General features: G+C 36.5%; 1 protein-coding gene across 27 annotated transcripts in view; it reads right to left on the bottom strand.

Moving 5' to 3' along the window:
• Positions 1-11,240: 11,240 nt before the first annotated feature.
• The window catches only part of LOC106052056 (centrosome and spindle pole associated protein 1-like), an 88,446-nt gene continuing 78,949 nt past the window's right edge, over positions 11,241-20,737 (bottom strand). For 26 of the 27 annotated variants that reach the window (XM_056029393.1, XM_056029371.1, XM_056029378.1 and 23 more), the window contains 2 exons: positions 19,147-19,201; positions 11,241-14,272 (listed from right to left, as the gene is read on the bottom strand). In XM_056029393.1, coding sequence (XP_055885368.1) covers positions 14,258-14,272; positions 19,147-19,201 — 70 coding nt within the window. In that variant the 3' untranslated portion in view covers positions 11,241-14,257. The remainder of the gene's footprint in view (positions 14,273-19,146; positions 19,202-20,737) is intronic. The other variant, XM_056029370.1, reaches the window with a different exon arrangement.

The following is a 20,737-nucleotide window of genomic DNA, read 5'->3' as shown; positions in this document are numbered from 1 at the left end:
AAAACTTCAGCAAGTAATTAATTAACAGCGCTAATGTCAAAGTCATTATCAACAGTAATTTGTAAAGGAGTCTGTGATTGGTCGAAGTTACAATAAGAAAGTCTGCGATTGGTCAAAGTTGCAACTAGAAAGCAAATCCAATCAGTGCTAGTTTAGTTGAAAGCTGAGAAAAAAAAAAGCAGCATGGGATTATCTTTGGGTAAATATTTTTCTTGTTAATGTTATAACACAAATTGAGCGTCCGTTCGTCCGTCCATCTGACATGTTTTTGTTTTTCAGTAGAAAAGCTATTAAAAATACAATTATATATATATATATATATATATATATATATATATATATATATTTATTCAGCAGAAGATTACATTTCCAAAATACTGAAAATATCAAAACCTGACTTATTATCAGCATTTTATTTTTACTAAAAATCGAACTCATGGGTTGATGCATAATGGCTGATTTTGAGTTTTAGGAAAAACACAAACTCTTTGGGATGTCTTGTTTTTCTTTTTCAAAAAAATTAAAGTAGTAGAAGAAGTGTTGGTTAGATAAGGTTAGCTTTCCATACTAGTTAAACAAATAGAGTTTGGGTTAGCCAGTCTATCTTCAGACAAATTATTATTATATCAACACACTGTCTATCTGGTAAAAAGTGTGTACACGTTATTTCTCCAACACCCGTTCTCGGATCAAGCTGAAATTTTGAACAATTTTTTTTTTTTACCAGACAACAAAACAATTACTTTAAAAAAATTAACCAATTAGTTAATTAACTATTGGTAATTATTATAATTAATTATTTTGTTTGGTATTTCAAACAAGGGAAAGAAATTGCTTGATTGAAGTGGTGGTGTAAGCTGAATTAGTTCCCTTTTTAGGTCACCACTCGAAAGAAATTGAAAGTAACAATATATAAATATACAATCCTATCTATACAAAAGTAACTCGCTAGCAGGGTAGTTAGCAAATCGGTCTGAGGAGGCGTGTGCCACGAGATCGAATTCAGGTCATTCCCCATATTTTTAAACCAATTAAGGTAAAATCCACCCAAATATACTTTTCTCTCCCCCCCCCCCCCCAGCTGGTCCAGATAAGTGATAGGATCACAGCGTATTGAAAAAGCTAAAAGTATGAAACAGCGCTTAACAAAAACAAGTGGTAAAAATATAATTAATCACAGAGATTTATTGTTGTTGGTCTAGATCTATTACAAATTCAATTACATGGCTGTTCCAAATAAATTAACGCAATTACACTACGTATAAGCTTTGCTTCTTTTTTTTATTTACAAGTATTTTTTATGTTTTTTTTCGTATTGATTTTACTATCTGGGGTTCCATACTCTAATGGCACTAGGGAAAAGAAAGAGAACTTATTACGAGTTAGTCTCACCATATGGAATAAGAAATGACTTTTACATTATAGTGGGGAAAAAAAAGCTTCGGAAGAAAGAGACTAAAGTGCCTTGGGGTGGGGGGGGGAGGGATGCGTCGCCATTGTGGGCACATTGACTGTTTTAAAAAAAGATAAACAGATTCCAGTTAAGGCACCAGGTGCTGTATATGCATATAATGTAAGTGTGCAGTGAACTACCGACATACATTTGACCGGATTAACGCTACGAACAACGAGAGACTCAACACTTCAATTCGAGATCCTCCACATAAATCCAGGTAAGGCTGTCAAGACGGAGTAATTGTCAAAAGTGTACTTACACCAGGGGGGAGTGAACCAAGCTGGACAATTCTGTTTCTGAAGCGTCTCCCTACTTACGTCACGTGAGTTTTGTTTCAGTAGATGACAGGGACTTAAACAAGAGATGAAAATAAAAAAAAAAAAAAAAAAAAAAGAGTTGATATTTTAATACAAACTAGAATGCAGCACCCAAAAGGTCTACCGATGAGCCATCTGCAATCTAAGCAATTTTCTTATCTTGTAAATTACAGACGTTACTTCAAAAGAAAATATAATTACGTCCTACTTATTTTCTCTTCCAATCAAAATATTCATGCAAATCAGTGACTCTGCTAAGTCGTTGGTTTTCCTGGCTGATTCAGGAAACCCATTCCATATGGAGCACTTGTAGGAATTTGTCCAAGCGTATGGAAAAAGGAATGTGCACTTATATTTGAGTCTTTCTGAGTATTCCATTAGGTTTTGTTTTTGTATTTTTTTTTAAATTATGGTTTAGTGTTTTATGTATTTACTTACTTAGATCATCCAGCGTCGTTCGGCGCATTGGGCGTCAAACTGTCTCCATTAAGATCTGTCACCGGCAATGTCTGAAGCCTCTTCCCACCTGGTGTCCACTGTTCTGAGGTCCTCCATGAATGTGTGTCGGCACGTTTTATGAGGACGTCCATGTTTGCGCTTTCCTCATATTGGCCTCCATGTCATCGCAACTCTTGGTATGCGTAATTCTGTCTAGGGACATGTCCCGCAAACCTCACACGACGCTTGGTCACAAAACTCCTAAAACCCGTCTAATGTAGGTATGTATTATTGCCACCTTACTTTTGATTCTTCAATGCGGGTAAAGAGGCAGGTTTCAATATTTTCCGCACAAATATCCGTAGCTTTTAAAGCACAAAACTGTCAACGGTCAATAAGCTTGATGGGGAGCGAGGTCCAATGCACTGAAACAGCCAGAAAACTTTAAATTTTAAAGGATGAAACACATAACTTTTCGGGCCGAATTTTCGGGTAACCGTGTCCTAACAGAGAGAAAACAAGAAAAAAAAATTTATGAATGGAGTGCAACTCTGTGCAGCATTTCACCATTAGAGATGTCCACCTTGCAAACGATGATTTGTACTCATAGATAGCCAGTGGAAGATATGCAGGAAAGCTGTGGCAGAACCGCATGGGAACTAACCGCATAGCGCTGTTCTGAACTCGATGCAGCTTGACGACTTTGACGTTAGGTACACCCGCCAGAGCAACATTGCATCAGTGACATAATCAGTCAGTGAGAGAATGGATGTCTTGAATTCACTCAAGGATTCTTGAAGATTGGGTATAGAATGTAGTTGGACCATCCCACCCAAGACACCTTCTTTTACAACAAAATAACAGTTCTAGATGTACCTTGTTTCTCTCCTTCTTTCTTTCTCTCTCCCTTTCTCTCTCTCTTTCTTTCTCTTTCTCTATGTTTCTTTCTCTCTCTCTTTCTCTCCCTCTCTCTCTTTCTCTATCTCATTCTGTTTCTCTCTCTCTCTTGCTCACTTTCTCTCTCTCCCTCTCTCTCTCCCTCTCTCTCTCCCTCTTTCTATCTCTTTCCCTTTCTCTTTTTTTCTTTCTCTCTCTCTCTTTCTCTCTCTCTCTCTCTTTCTTTCTGTTTGTCTCTCTCTTTCTCTCTCTAACTCTCTTTCTATCTCTCTTTCTTTCGCTCTCTCTTTCTCTTCTCTCTTTCTCTCTCTCTCTCTCTCTTTCTCTCACTTTGAAAGGATATGTTGTCATCCTTCTTGGTTACCTTTCGTTTAATTAGGTCACACGTTATCTCTTCTCGACCTCGTTCCCCTTCCCCCAAACACCCCCACCCCAAACATCTACCTCTAATTCTTTATCCCATACGCCATCATTACTATCAGGTATCACTTTCCCCCCCAGCAAGCGAATTGTCAACCGGCAAGAATGTAGGTCCGAATGTAGGAGCTCTTTTGTCAAAGGAAACAGTTTTTTTTGTGTGTTTTGTTTTGTATCGCATCCAGCGCGTGAAATAGATTCAGATTGAGCGCGGGACAGGCATCTTGGCACTCTGGGAATGTGTCAAGTAACAGGCGCTTATTTGTGTGGGAGGAAAAAAAACAACCTGTTACTTTAATTTACCGAAGGTGTAAGCATGAATCATGGAAAAGCTGAGCTAGAGAACAGAAGTTTATTGTTTTCGGGTTTTCAAAACACTGAACAAAAATTCTACAAAAATTAAGAAAAATACTTTCTTAATACAACTTATAAAGCGATTCCAGTTCTCTTAATAAATAAAGAATATTAGATTAAAAAAAAAACATTTTGAAATCCGTCCCACACCCTCTATAGAAAAAAACAACAACTGGTAAAGTGAATGTATAAATCTACTAGACTTTATAATATTCTAATGTTACACGTTTAGATCTAGACTGTGCCATAATTAAACGCCCTTCAAAGCCATAACACGTACTGTAGAATTATAGACCTACTAAAGGTAGAATACATATTAAAACAGTAATTCTCAAATATTTACTAATTGAGCCCTACCCACAGACTAAAAAAAACACCAAAAAAAAAAAAAAAACACGTTCGCAGCATGAGCCTGAGATGAACTCCTAATGAAAAATCAGAGCAGGAAGGAATCAATTCCCACGTAGTGCTCTGGCAAGAAACTGGGCCGTTCGGCGTAATGCCTCGTAGCTACCATACAAGTCTAGAGACTGCTCAGACACGTCCCCCACTTAGCTCTCGGAGCTGGGGACACTCGTACAAGACGTGCGACACTGTTTCGACGCTCTCTCCACAGGGACGGCATCGGGAGTCAAAGTTCGGTGCGGAACCGAAGCAAAGTATGCCCCAACACCATGAGCCAGCTAGCCCCTGCACTCTGAGCTACATGTTTGAATTGTTCCTGTGTCCGCTACGTAAAGTGTCTCCTGGTAAGAAAAGCAAGCAAAGTGAAATAGGGGTGATGCGAGACCAATCGCATTTGTTGCTATAATCTAAGACTAAGACTAAGACTGCATTATTGATCCTTACGGAAATTTGTTGTGATTACAAGGACTCTTTTCTCATATAAAGACAACACAACAGAAAAATACACATAAGTACAACAGACACAACATAAAGAGTCCATACAGCGACTACACACAGGTATCTTGGTGCTTTTCATGTTCCCTGATCAATGAGTGGCGGTGATTGAGTCTGACCGAAAACTGTATGGGAGAGCCCAAATGAGAAGATCAAAAACGACGGCGATTAATTCGATAACTTCTTAGACATTGGTGGCGATGTCCCTCTTAGTTGATGAACTCCTTCTCTCCTAATTGACGATGCCAACGTTGATTCGACTTCGTGAAATGAAACTGATATTAAGATTTATAAACTTTAATTATTTGTGCTTTATAAAAAGAGCACGCCTTCCCCTAGAGATCGATACCTACAAGAACATTTTCTGATAAAAAACAAAAACGTTATTAAAGTTTAATCATAACAGGATAGTGAAATACAAATGAGCTAAATAAATCATTCTATCGGAACGAGGACAATAATTACGCAAAGAATTACTACTCAAGAAAAAAAAATTATGACTACAATGCAAATGCAACATGTTATTGTCTTTGGGGAAAAACAGACCACTTTCGCGCTCCGCCTTTTTGTCAGCTTTTCGCGGTCCAGACTGGCGGGAGGTGTGTGTGTGTGGGGGGGGGGGGCGACAGCGTCCTACAGTTTGAGAAACGCTGCCTTCAAAATTGTAAAGATTACAATTACCTGCAATTTTAAGGACTTAAAAATATGTTTCATGGTTATAAAAAAAGTGAATCGAAGAATTAAAAAAAATATGATTTAAAATTATGACTGTCAAATGTAATGTGAAACTATTGTGCTGACACGGGAGGCGGAAAAATCCCTCAAGTTGATTTACTGTCTTCTGGCGGGTGCTTCAAGGGAGGCAATAAAGAAAATTCTAACATTGGGGTAAATATCCCCTGGGTTTGAATCGAACGCATTTAATTTTGTGTTCAAAAGATTTATCCAATTAAAATAATGAACGATCTGTTGTTATATGTAAAACAAGATGGTTTGGGAAAACTGTTTATGTACTAATGAATCAATTTTTGTTTACAATTGTGGATAAACGAAAATGTAACATATATAAATGGGAAACAGGATTACTTAAAATCCATACCGGATTTCACAATTTTCTTGTAGTTCATTGACAATTGCTATAATAATCCTTTATCAATTAGTTACGAGTATAAATATATCAATACAAATATTAATCTGGATGTCTAGTGCCTTTTTTTTTCTTTAAGGATAGTGTCTAGTGTCTTCTTTTAAGGATGTAATTATTGTATTTCAATCTGAGCATAATGCAGTGACAACGATGGTCAATCTTAAAAGTAACAGCTTATAATTAGGTTATCATCTCTACAAATAAATTTTCAACAATCAGCAATTCATTGGATAAAATTTGATTAAGTACCACATTACGCAATGGCTGCGATAATCACTCTATGGTATTTAAAAAAAGTAATTTACTAAAAAAAAGTGTGGAAATAAACATTCACATTGATAAAGCATTGAAAATAGCACATTCAACAACTCATTAACTCCCCTGCTTCAAAAGCTAAAATAAAGCTATAATTAACAAAAAACTACACAACTTTAATTTCCATTCTAATGTTCAAGTCGTGCTACTGAGATAATATTGCATGTAAATTATACACTTAGGAAAATATTACTCTTAATTACCTTTTTTTAATTTTCTTCATCTGAGTTATTTCCCCTTGAGTTTTCTAAAAAGTTAGCTAAAAGAATGTTATTTACGACAGGACGAAAGAAATGACAACATATAGGGCATAAAAGTATATGTTGCAGGTTCCCTCTTCAGAAGTTCTGCTGGCCTGGCATATATAAGATGACAGATGTCAAGATCCAGTTACAGAGAGGAGCATATCAGATGCCATCCATGATGTCAACTTCTTAAGATATAAATTTAAACTTTTTGTGTTTTTTTTTTCTAGAAATAACTTTTTGGTAAAGAAAAATGAGTAAAAAAAAATTCGTGAATAAGAAATTAATTACATTAAACTCGAAGTTTCCTAAGCATAAATTTGCATTAAAAAATTAATGTAATTTTGTTTTTGTTTTTATGTCTTTTTATGCCATATCGTGGTAGTTTGCTTGGTTTAAAGACAGTTTATCAAGCCGATCTCAATTTTATTGCCAACCTTATATTAACTGTCTGCCTTTTAAAAACTTTGAACACGTTATTTCTCCCACACTCATTCTCGGATCAAGCGGAAATTTTGAAAAAAAAAAATAAATAAATAAAATAAATCAATTTAAAAAAATTAAGTAATTGATTATTTAATTATTGGCTATTAATTATTTTGAAAAGTTTGAAACTAACAATTGATGACTATAAAACCCTCTATTTTCAAAAGCACTTCTATGGCACAGCGGTTAGTGTGTTGGTTTGAGGAGGTTTGAGTCCTCGAGTTCGAATTCAAGTCGTATATCCTCCCCATTTTTTTATTATTTTTTTTGCAAAGCTTATAGCAACTAACTCTTTTTGTCTGGTAAAAATGTGTACACATTATTTCTCCCACATCCATTCACAGATCAAGTTGCAATTTTGCATGGGCCTAAACAAGACATAAATCGATAAAAAAAAAACAACCAATAAGTCTATTAAATACTGGTAATTATTTTTTTATACGAACAAAGGCAAATAATCTGTCAGTATTCACATATACTGCTAAATATGCAAGTTTTGTCTTTTTAGAGGATTGAACACGTTATTTCTCCAGCACCAAATCTCAGATCAATTTGAAACTTCAAACAGTTATTTATTGTACCTAGCCAAACGTGAAAAACAAAAACAACAATTAGTCAAATAATAATTGGTAATTATATATATATTTTGTTTGATATCGAATAAGGAAAATAACTTCTACTTTATTGAGAAATTTAGTCTTAAGTGTATTTCCCCATGGATAAGCCTTTTTAAAATATTTATTTTGCTTGTTTTTTTAATTGCCTTGACAAAAGTTAAAGGTAAAATGTTTAGCCTAAGTGTAGTCTAGTTTTTTAACATTTCCCCTCCCCTTACCCCCCCCCCCTCAGTCTGTTGGACGTTGGGGCACCACACAAGATCTGTCAACCGACCTTTTTCCATTTCTTTGCCTTGGATAGAATTTCATTCGCTGACAGGCCTGTTCATTCTTTGATGTTGTCCTCCCCTCGCTTTCACTGTCTTCTTCCTGGTACTTTTCCTGAAGGAAGGTCTTTGCGAGCCCAGAGGACCTTGTGATGTGGCCATAGAGATTGTTTACGTTTTTTTTTTAAACCGTGGTTAGCTGGTCATCGTTGGGTCCAATTGCTTCATTAATTCTGTTTCTTATCTCTTCACTTGTGATGCGGTATTTGTAAGTAACACCTAAGATCTTTCTGTAGCATTGATAGGATACTTTTTTACTCACACATACATACATTCTAGTCTCCCAATACACGTGATTAGCTGCGTGAAGTAGGTCATAGACTTCATATTTTTTATATTGACCTAAACTCCCTGTTGTTATCGGTCGTTGACTTGTAGCACCAAACTGCTGGTAGACAACTATATATATATATATATATATATATATATATAGCTCCTCCTTCGTGATCGAAAATGAGCACATTTCTCATAACCTATCGACTCGAAGATGTCCAATATCCTCGTTTTAAAAAGCCGGCCGCATACGTGGCACGTGTAGGTATTGTCTTGCTTGTTCTCTCAGCTTTATGTAGGTTCTGCGCTCTTTCACCCCGGCCACTCTCCCCGCTTCAAATCTCGAGACTTCGAGATTCACTGCTTCACGCCATGAGGAGCGACCGAGGGCCACCGCCTCCCAGCCGCGAATGTCGATGTCGCACTCCCTGAAGGAGCTCTTGAGAGTGTCTTTGTAGCGCTTGTACTGATCTCCCTAGGAGCGACCCCAGCAATTAACTCCCCGCACAGAAGTCGGTGATAGACAACTAAACCACTGTAGGCGTAATGTATCTGTCAGGGGGCGGTATGGCGAGAGTGAATATGTTACTTTGATATTTTGGTATGATAGTTATATCCCCTTTTTACGTACTCCCAGGTCATGAATGAGAATAGTTTTGTACGTGTTATGAACTGAATGATTTAGTCTTCATTGAATGTGCGAGTGTGTTAGTCAGTGAGGTCTTGTCCCCGGTCCAGGATGGTTGGACGGTTGCTTCCTGGACTGGTGGTTTTGTATTAATATTTATTGAGTTGATTTCATTGTGTGTTTATTGAATATTAAAGTATTATTTATATTTCCATGGATATCTATAGTTGGAGTTGAAGTGTGTTTAGTAATAATTGTTCTTGATTGTAATTATTAAGTAACCCCTAATGAGCCAAGCCAAGAAAAATAAAAGGAACCCGACAGTATCTAACAAATAAGACTTGGAATAACTTCCTTTTGTGAACAAAACTAAATAGAACTTTATTTATAATAAAGACAAAATCAGCTTGTGGTGAAACGAAATAAATGTTGTAGACCTAAGTCATAATATTCTTTAACAAATCTAACTCATTACAATAACACGACCTTTCAGTCTCACGTCTAGGGGTCGTCTCCTCTAACTAAGACCAAGTGACGACAACGCCACCTATGTTGCATCATTCACAACCAATCTCTATCTTCTTCCCCCCTCCCCCAGTTACTATATAAACACACACACACACACTTTGTACAAACCCCCCCCCCTCCCCCGAATTTTTCAATTTACCCTTCTGATGGTAACAAATTCTAGTACCCTTTAACCTAAAGTAAAATATATTATTATTGGCTTCATATTGCTTATTTTGGCTGGAAAACCAACCTCCCCCCTCCGTTTTTTTTCCTTTCATTGTCCTGCCATAATTTGAAGCTAAAATGGTTATCCCAAAGTAAAGGCTTTTTTTTGTGTGTTCAAACACCTACTAACCAGAACAAACAAGAAGAGAACAGCAGCTTCCCATCGTGGTGTATATTTGTTTGACTAGGCGTCCATACAGAACATCCAATTGTTTTGGCACAGTGGCACTGCATGCAGGTCGTGCTACTCGTGCAGTATGTCAGTCTGACATCAGGGCAAGGCTTCCCCTTGACAGACCCTCCCTTCCCCCCCCCCCCTACACCACTCATCTAACGCATACGAAATCTAAGGGGAAAAACCCAACGAAAAATTTAAAAAAGAAAAGAAAAACTATATCTTTACAGGGGACGAAACATAAACTGACCGCTACTTGGGTGACCACACCTGTAAACTTTTGGACCTGAAAGTCACGTGGCAAAGGGTGACACTTTGCGGAAAAGAAGAAAATCTGAAGGAGAAAGGGGCGCTGCGTTGGGGGGGGGGGGGGGATTCCACGAAAGATAGCCAAAAAAAAAAAGTTCATACTGCCATGCCGTGGAGGGGCGGGGCGCTCTAGTACCGTGACATCACAGGTGCAAATATTATGACATCCGTGCTGTGTCGCTGTTTGCTGATGTGGGCTCGATGGGTCTACAAGTGGCAGTGTGAAGTCTGTCCAAGCAAATCATGACGATGCCTTGTAGATCTAGCGTACTACACACGGTGAACCTGTCAGGTTCATCACCAGGTTCATGGCTGGCCATGAGGCTCACAATGATGAACAAACAATTCAGGTGAAGTGGATAATGCTTCACTGGGCGCGAATGAAATATATTTTATCTTATATATTAAAGACGTCCCTTCAAAAATAATTACGCGTATTAACAAAAAATGTCCAACTGTTATACTAGGTAACATATCAATCAGAAACACACTTTACTAAGTCATTGTTGTTTTTGGATGATTCGGGATACATTTTTTTTAATGGTCGAAATCAGTAGAAAGAAGAAGCCGTTATACGAATTTGATCTTGTATATGAAATAAGAAATGTGCTTTAGTCTTTGTATATTTCGGATTATAATATTATACAGAGAAGGCCTGGAGACAAGCTGTAGGCGACAACTGAAATAAGTTTTAATCACTGATTCTACAGTCATTTGAAAATAATTTCACCTATATACAGACATATTAGTACCTCCCTCCTTTTCAGATCTTTAGGGCAGATGATGTAAAGGTTTTCTATTTCTAAGGCCGAAGGTTAACGAGGGTGTCATGTGGCCAGCACAACGATCAACCGCCTTTATTTTCCCTAATTAATGTCAGGTACCCATAAGAGCAGGGTGGACTCAGAGGCAACCTTAAGATCTCAAAATTAAAAATCCCAGTCTTCAGCGGGATTCAAACACAGGTCCTCCAGTCTGGAAGTCATCCTAAAAATTTTAGAGGAAATAATGACTCTGGGTCGCCCATAAAAATCCCAGTTCGAGATTCGAGCCCAGGACCCCTTGTTTCTGAAGCCAAGTGCTTCACCACTCGACCACCACGATTCTCCCCCCTTTAAAATACAATAAGTAAACTGGTTTAGCGTAGTGGAGGTATCGTATGTCTGTGATAAGAAAAGAGCAATTAAAGAACATAACAGGAGGCAAGAAAGACACGAATCTTTATTTATCAAGACAAATGAATGTCTAGTGACCACAGCCTTTAAGGCATTCTCCATACTGATGTCAACTATAAAAAGAAAACAATGGAAATATTAGATAGGTAATATTCAAATAATTTATTTTTAATGACAGTATTCAATGAAATCAAACCATCATTTGTATTTATAGATCAGTTTTCATTAAGTTGAAATGTACAGTAACTTAGAATACATGCACATGTCAGTCTTCTTATACATTTATAATGAGTACGTCTAGTGTAATTAATAATATGGACATATATTTGGTAATTATGTATGGAAAATGCATTAATATAAACACATTCCAAAAAGAAAATATTTTTTTGTGTCACTAGTTACAAAGGGAACTTTGTCATGAAAACAAAAATAGAGGGGGGGGGGGACTACACTGGATCATGTTTTCTTCATTAATAATAATAAATAAATAATAACAAAAACAGTGTTCAATCGAGACCAATCGTAATAGAAGACCTCAACTCTGACTCGCGATGTCGCAGCTTGTGGGCAGTGAAGAATGATAGCGATAGCTCGTTGCCACGTCGAACAGACCTGTGCCTTGGCAACAAGCTATTGGACTCCATTGCCCACAGGTTGCGACGTAGACGTCAGTGCTCAGGCCTTATATGGCGACTGGTCTCGGCTCAATACGCTACAAGATAAAGAGATAAGATAATTGTTAATGGTCCAATCAAATGGAAATTCAGTTTGACTACAACTGAACATCTCAGCGTAACTAATGTAACAATAACAATATAGTTGCAAATACGAACAATATTCACACACTAACACAACAGACTAACATAACATAACATGAGAGTTAAAAAGACAAACGATTCGTTTCATTTATTCGTTCGCAGCCCATTCAGATTAAGTTAGCATCATTCCCAGGAGGTGCCCGTAAAATGTGGCATCCTCATCCACAGCTTCAGGTGCACCATTGCCTCTTGGCCTCGGTACTCAAAACATTTTCTGCCACTCGCCTTGCCGCGAAATATTTTGAAAAGAACAAGTACGAACGTGCTCAAATGTTTTTTGTTTTCGATTAGAATTTCAGCAGTTCTCAACCTTTTAAACTCGGCGACCCCTTTTTACAATCCCCCACTCTGCCGCGACCCCCCCCCCCCGACACACACATACAGCAACAGAAGAGTAGACAATAGCAATCCATATTTTCGATGGTCTTAAGCGACCCCTGGCAAATAGTCAATCGGGGTCGCGACCCACAGGTTGAGAACCCCTGGATTAGATATTAGCACCTACACACATTCATACACAAACATAAACACATATTTATACCAACATTCATACATACATACACATTCATACATAAAAATTCATGCACACACAGACACGCACATGTCTGCAAACACACACGACTACACAACATTGTTGTCGTTTACAACTAAGCAATGTCCCCCCCCCCCCCCACACACACACCCAATTGGAGTTGATAACTTAAAAGGTTGAACGTTGATTGATGACATGACGGAGATACATTCGCGGCTACAACTCTTCGCCAGACAATATGCAACGCTGTCACAACCTCTCCCAGAGCTGACATTGTTAATATAACTAAGTAACAATCACACACTTTTTATCAGACACACAGACAAATCTTTTAGCAGTAAATAGAACAATGTATATATAAACACACGTTTAAAAAATCACACAAACAACTAACACACTCAAGACACAGCTACATGTACAAACTACTATACGAACAAAATACACAACACACACAATTACTCAATCGCGCAACAAAACAAACACTTACATATACACACACACATAAATACCCCCCCCCCCCAAAACACACTTTTCAACTTGTTTCATAAGCTATGGTACATCAGACTGTAGACTTTTATTAGCTTTACCATCATTATCACAGACTGAGCATTGACATAAAAACCTGTCAACTATCACAGAGGGTTGCCGTTGAAAATCTGGTTCAGAATGTCACATAGTTCTGTTCAATAAAGGTTCCCATTAAAAACCAACAACAACTGACTTAAGAACATTACAGCTCAGCAGCAAAAAGCTAGAATAAGAGCCTCCACAGATTAATTTTACAGTGTTTCAGCTCACGTAAAACGTGTCTATGATTATTTATTCAATGCCTATTCTAAATTTTCACTCCTGACACCAATTATAAGACGTGATAAAATGGAATGTCTGACAAAGCTAGCCACTCAGTGATGTCGGAAATCATACCAGTTGTCAGCAGTGATTACATTCTTGAACAATCAGAAGTTAAAAAGACCGTCATGTTTTATTTTAAATATTTCGGGTGTTTATCTTCAGAATTGAAAATGATTACATCCTAGCCCAAACCTCCCGCGAGACAGCGGGGGATGGAGGCGGGCGGAAACGACAGTCCAGAGCGAATACTACGAGACCAGGCAGCCATACGTGGTCAAGAAGTACTTGATTTTACTGAAAGTGTAAGGGATATTATGAAGATGCCGTGATATTATCATTAATAGTGACTAGTTTTGTCAGAACCAGGAACATTTTTCATGTCATTAATTATTATTATTATTAAACTCTTATTTGATTGAAAGTTTCAGTGGAAGACTGAAGCAAAACAATAAAAAAAATACTCTAAATTATTTCATCTCATCAAAGTTATCACATATAAAAAAATTCAAAAACAATTTTGGAGTTACAGCCATGAAAACATTCTGCTACCGATACATTAAAATGTATAAAAAGTTACCTATGTCATAGAAAAAGAAACAATTTAAGATTTAACAGTGACATAAGAGTCTGATGTATTTCAGTTTAGTATGTATTTTATAAATTATAAATATATACAATAAAAATAATTTTTTTTTGCTAATAAAACAATTGATAATAATTATACATTATTTATTTTCAAATATTTATTCCATAAAAAAAAGACCCGTCCAAGTTTTCAAACGGCTAACCAAAAGGTTTAGTTTTGTTTACTTCCGGCTCTCATCCACGTGTCGTCCAAAAGCGTGTTACGTGACGGGGCTCTGTGGAGAGAACATAAACACATTTATATATAAACTTGGCATCATTTAGAGAAAATACAATTTTATAGTCTCTTCAACAGCCTTGGTTGAAATTAAGAGTGACGTTGTCATTGCTGTCAAGGACAATATCGAATTACCGACAAGGGGAAAATTTCTTAGTTATTTAGAATCTAGAAGTAAATAGGTTTTTAAGGAATTCTACGTGAATGTAAGGGCGTAGCTAGGAATTTTTCATCTTTTAGGGGCCCGGAGGGCTTGACCTCTTTGACGTAATATTTAATTTTTAATGTAAAAAACACTCATTTGGGGCCTCCATCAAGTAGGGGCCCGGGGGGATTTTCACATTCTCCTCCCCCCACCCTAGCTACGCCACTGTATGAATGGCATAAGTTTGTAATTAAAAATTTTCTTTTTTTTTTTTAAAGAAATCGTATGTTCTTAAAGATATCATCTAAATACAAGTAAGAAAATGTAAAAAAAAAATAATTAAATAAATAAATGGTAAAACTATATAAAATAGGTAAACATTAAAGAAAGCAAGGTGAAAAGAGTTAAAATATAAAAAAAATTAGATCTACAATAGAAGTGTCTAAAAAGGTAAATGCTACAACGAGCGGTACACTCCGTTTGATTGTCAAAAGAGTTAAACTGAAGGCTCTTCGAACTCTGGGCTTGCAAGCCTGCTTGAACAAACCTGTCCAGAAGAAGTAAAAGTCAATGTCTATATAAGACACTGATTTTTCCTATGTGTCAGACATTCCGGGCGCATGCACTAGAATGTGTGGCCCAAAGCCGAGCACAACGGGAATTCCCGCTATTTTCCTTTAGTTTACCAAGCTAACCGTGCAGTACTCGCCATTAATGTAACGATCCCTTAAGGATCGGCTCTGGGACGCGAAAGCTTTCTTTCAACTCCGCACTGTGCAATGGGAAAGGTCCCACATTCCATTCCATTAGACACTCCGACAAAAATCTTGTGTTGGTACCCATTGAGCCTAATCACTTCCTCAAGCGATCGTTTCCAACCGAGTTCCACGTTGAGGCAGAGTAGCCTCCCCGGGAGCGGTACATTGCAGACTTCAACGAGGCATCGTGGTGGAAACGTCCTCGATATATATATAGGGAAACATAAATAACTGTTATCTTCCATAGAACCGAGTGCATTGCAAGTTTTGAAAAAGAAAGAAAGGTTTACTAATGGGGCTGTGGCGTGGTAACGAGCTATTGGTCACTACTACCCACACGTTGCTACGTTGCATGTCTGTATTTAGGTCTTCAATAACGAATGGTCTCGGTCCTACCCGCCAACCAATCCTCACAAATTTTGCACGCTGCAGTGGAGACATTCACGCGGTTTAATGGTGCTAGAATGGTGCTACATTGTAAGAATCAAGGAGAACTCCTTCGTAGCGCTCAACATTCGACCTAAGAAGAGAGGTGGAACCGGCTAGGACTCCGTGGCCACGGGAAATCCAGTACTCCTCCTTAATCGGACAAAAGTTTATTAACTAGATCTTTTTAACTATATCTTTAGAATACGAATCCATATCGCACTTGAATGTGGAAAGAGAAACATCGTAAAAGATTCCAATCAATGTGACCAGATATTATTTGTGTACAAACTAAAATATTATTATTATTTTGTTTTTTTTTGGCCGGGGGTTGGGGGTCGAAAAATTGAGACAAAACTAGCATTACATTTATTTTAAAATTTGACCAAATCAAGAAAAAAAAAAAACCGGTATGTGAACAACATTAAAAAAGAACAAAATAAAATTTTGAAAAAATCTTATTGCCAGTGTGGACAACATTAAAAAAAAACAAAACAACAATGATCATAAAAACAAATCAATTCAGTGTAAACATTTGATAGTTAACCTAAAAAAAACGTTCAATGACGTTAAAGCAGAAACATGAAACATTATTGTGTAGAAAAGAAGCAAACAAACTTTATAACAAAATTGAATAACTTTGACAAACACACAAAAAAAAATCTGGGAGAATTTAATTGCTCTGAATCACGGAATTTGACGCCAGGGCTTGGTCTGGTAGCAGACGAGAAACAAAACAAAAAAAGTAACAACCAAACAAACAGACTTTAATGGAAACAAAACAAGACAACTACAACAGTAGTCTGTTGTTGTTTTTTTGGAGGGCCGAGTTTACAAGACATCCACGTAGAAAAGAGAAGGGGGGGGGGGGGGGGAAATGCGTGATTGATCACTGGGAGTTGAGATCACCTAGAGGCCTGGACAAAAAAAAACAACAACCCTGGTCCTACTGCAACACATTTTGAAACAATCAACAGTGTCTTGATCAAGACTTTGGAGGGAGACAAGAAGACAGGGGGGGAGGGGGGGGGGGCGAATATTATTATTAAAAAAAAATATTTTTTTTTTTTGGGGGGTGGGGGGGGGGGGGTATACCATATTTCTTAACTTCAGGTTTGGTATGGGGGCGGGGCGAGTGGGGGTGGTGGGATAGCATCTCAGCTCCACACTCGTTGGGCCCGCTTGCGAGATCTAAGCGGCAGAGAGGTGTAGAAGAGGGCAGGTGGTGCGAAGTGTGCATGTTTCTTTTTTGGCAAACGGTCAGTTAACAATGGTGTCATGTGGCCAGGACAACGACTGCACCATCTAAAAAATGTCCAAATAGCCGTTCCAACTGGGCTGGCTTAGAAGCGCTTTAAAAAAAAAAAGTTGTGGCCATCTTGTTCCTTACGTATGTCAGACGACGTCCATTTGAACGCAATGGGGACACAATCTACAATCACATGTTTCTGGAAATATTTTATGCATTAATTATTCGAGAATACTGTACTTCTATTGATTTTTTTGGATTCCAAAATTAATTTAAAAAGGTAATAGCAGTCTGAATAATGTATGTATCTTTTGTATATACATTTTAACAATTTATTATTTAACTTTTCACTCTAATTGCTAGAAACTTGCAGAGCGTAAATTCTTTTTTTTTTTTTTAAACCAGCTATTAATAAAAAAAATATAGTGTAATGTTATTCATTCCCGACATAAGTTGTTTTAATTTGGTGCTCTTAAATTGAATATAATATTTTGTTAAAACGTTTAGATAGGGCATTTGACGTTATTCTTTGTGCAGGACTTTGTGTGACTCAAGTTTTATACATTTTTGGCATTTATTCCGATGACTTTCAAAATACCTCTTCAATTGTCTTTTTTTATGTAGGCCTATACACCTCAACAATCTATACTCCAGTAACGGAAAGCATCACGTGACTGTGAAGAAATACAATTCCAACCGAAAAGTGCTACAAATTTAGTGCTTTGTCCACGGGCTATCACGACAACAAAAAACAACACAAATTTTACAACAATGTATAAAAACAGTTACAGAAATCTGGCCACTTTAATCGGCATCACTTCCGTCTAGACCTATAGGCCTGATTGGTCATTTGACTTGATTGTATAAAAAAAAAAATAAAAAGAGACACAAGTTATAATTAATTTGTTGCTTTTTAACCAAATCAATTACTATGAATTTAACAAAAATAAGATATAAAAAAATACAAAAAAAATAAAATAAAAACTACTAAGATTGATACTTAAACTCATAAAGATATGTCATATGATATTTTAGTGTTTTACTACAAAAAGAAAGGAAAAAAAAACTTATCGGGCAATTTAATAAGTAGGAATAATTACATGTATCTTTCTATCTCTCTGTCCGTCTATTCATACATACATCTATTAATCTGTCTGTCTATTTATATATATATATATATATATATATATATATATATATATATATATATATATATATATATATATATATATATATATATATATATATATATATATATATATGTAAGTAATGGTTGCTTCTTTGCTGTTGTAGATGTATGTCTAGCTTCGACAAATTACTCAGATGATGTGAGTGTCTTGGACGGGCGTATTTTAACTAATGACAGTTTGGTGCAAAGACAAAACCCATCACCAGGACAGACGAAGAACTAAGTCCAGACTGTTCAACAATTGATCAATGTTGTCCCCCTTCAAGTCCTAATACCATCTGACTACAACAACATAAACTCAAGCCCCAGTATTTGTGACGTTACTAGATATCTTGTAGAAGTCCGTTAACTATGTTGCAGGTTTACATCCTATCATCAAGAAATAAGCCATAAATAAAATTAAAAAAACATAGACAAGGAAGAGCAAGTAATATAGAGATATGTGGGGGGGGGGGGAGCAGAAGAAATTACATTCTCATACAAGTGTAAGCGCTTAGAATTTGTATTTTCAGTGTTAAAAAAAAATTAATAAAAATAGATATGCTCTAAAAATCTCTAGTTCTTCATCACTTTGGTGGGTTTTTTTCCCTGACCGGATACACCAAAGACTCCATTATAAAAATCACCCATAGTGAGCAGTAAAAAGGAATAGACAAAAACGTGACTTCCTTTTTTCCTTTTAAAAATGAGACGACTTTCTTTGGGTTTTCCCGATTAAAGGTCAAATACTGCCATCAGCAAACAGAAGAATTTTAAAAAATGTTATTTCTATAAAAATTTTAATAAAAATAAATAACAATAAAAATAAAATTGCTAAAGCTATAAAAAGAAATTTAAAAAAAAGTATTACTTATGAATGTAACAAATCTAGATGTTATCACTACGAAGTCAAATGTTATTGGATATGATATAGAATTTTTAAAAAATTTAGGCAAGCAGCTGCAGTAGAAGAGTTCCTGTAAAATATTAAAACTTGTGAAAGCGTAAGGTTTGAAATCGAAAGTTCATAAGGAAATGAAACTCTAGTGCTGAAGAGGTAGATCTATATGCCATAATAGAGTCTAGAACTACTAGAGAAAGAAATTGGGCGTTGATTCACACTTACGCCAAATGCGGGACTGAAGATGTCAGATCTGACGTCAACATCGTCACCGTACAACCTACAGGGACAACATCAACATTAGAGGGGTGACACACCAGGCTATGAGAGCTGGACATGCCTAGATCACTAAGAGTGTTGGGCTAGATTATCAATTGTGCCAAGACACACCATGTTAAATTATCAATTGTGTCTAGACACACCAGGCTATGAGAGCTGGACATGCCTAGATCACTAAGAGTGTTGGGCTAGATTATCAATTGTGCCAAGACACACCATGTTAAATTATCAATTGTGTCTAGACACACCAGGCTATGAAAGCTGGACATGCCTAGATCACTAAGAGTGTTGGGCTAGATTATCAATTGTGCCAAGACACACCATATTAAATTATCAATTGTGTCTAGACACACCAGGCTGTACTGCAGGTAATGCCAGCGCACACTATGCTAAAGTATCCATGGTGTCTGGACACAGAAGGCTTATACAGAAGTAATGTCGTATCAGGAAAAAAGAAGAAAAGCTTTATCTGCTTTTGAGAAAAAGCACTTTCTTTTTCCCCATGGGTGGGACCCCTATATGATTGTCATGCGGTGAAGTCTGCACCTCACGCTCCCTCCCCTAGCGACGCAGCTGCTACACTGTACATATATAGCCGCGTTTGAAAACACTGAGACTCATTATCATTTGATTTCTTTCTATAAAAAACCCGGTTAGATTTAAAAAACAAAAACACGCCAAAGCGAAATAAGTTTAGTTATCACTTATACAACAGGCCAATACAAAAATCGTCAAATTAAAAAAAAAAAAAAAAATTAAATTAAGGAACCTAAAGACACACACAAAACATGGATCACTATACAAGCTACAGACCAAACCTTTCTATTTGTTTCTTTTGTATGGGCATCTGTGACGCGGCATTTCTCTACGTTATTATTTGTTTTTTTCCCCCTGCATTTTCTACGTTGTTTTTTTTTTTTTCTGTTCTTCGTTTCAGAATCATTAACAGTTAAACTTTTTAAAATAATTTCCAGCAATTAAATCGCCTACCATGTTATTTAAAGGCAATTTTTATGCCACAATTTTAATGCCAAGCGCGCAGTAAATTACACTAAAAAATAATAATAAAAAAAAGACAATTAATTAAGTCAAAGTTTGGTTTAATTACGGCTGACCTTTTGCAAAGAGGAGTAATGTTTCCTATATTAAGATGAATCTAATTGCACACTTGATTTTCTTCAAGCAGCTAGATATTGTTTTGTTCTATTCAATTTCTTTTTTCTAATTCTAATTTTTAATTAATCGAAGTCTTTAGACATGATTTAACATGTAGATGTTTTGTTTTTTTTTTGTCTTCTATTTCTTTGTCCAATTTTTTTTTTTGATCCAAGTGGAAAAAAAATGAGTAAAAAAAAATCACTCAAACTTAATTAATCTGTTACTTCCACTTCGCCGAATCGGGCAAAAACGTTTACGAAGACGAGCAATTCGGTTATTATTTCAATTTGAAAACCTTATCTACTGAAATCGTCTAGGAATGTTCTGTTTGTGGATTCGCCAGCGTTAATAAAAAAAAGGCGATTTTAAGGCGAGATAA

This window comes from Biomphalaria glabrata, chromosome 5 (genome assembly GCF_947242115.1).
Source record: "Biomphalaria glabrata chromosome 5, xgBioGlab47.1, whole genome shotgun sequence".
Taxonomy (NCBI): domain Eukaryota; kingdom Metazoa; phylum Mollusca; class Gastropoda; family Planorbidae; genus Biomphalaria; species Biomphalaria glabrata.
The sequence above is the reverse complement of the archived record's forward strand: the minus strand, read 5'-3'. Positions and strand labels throughout refer to the sequence as shown.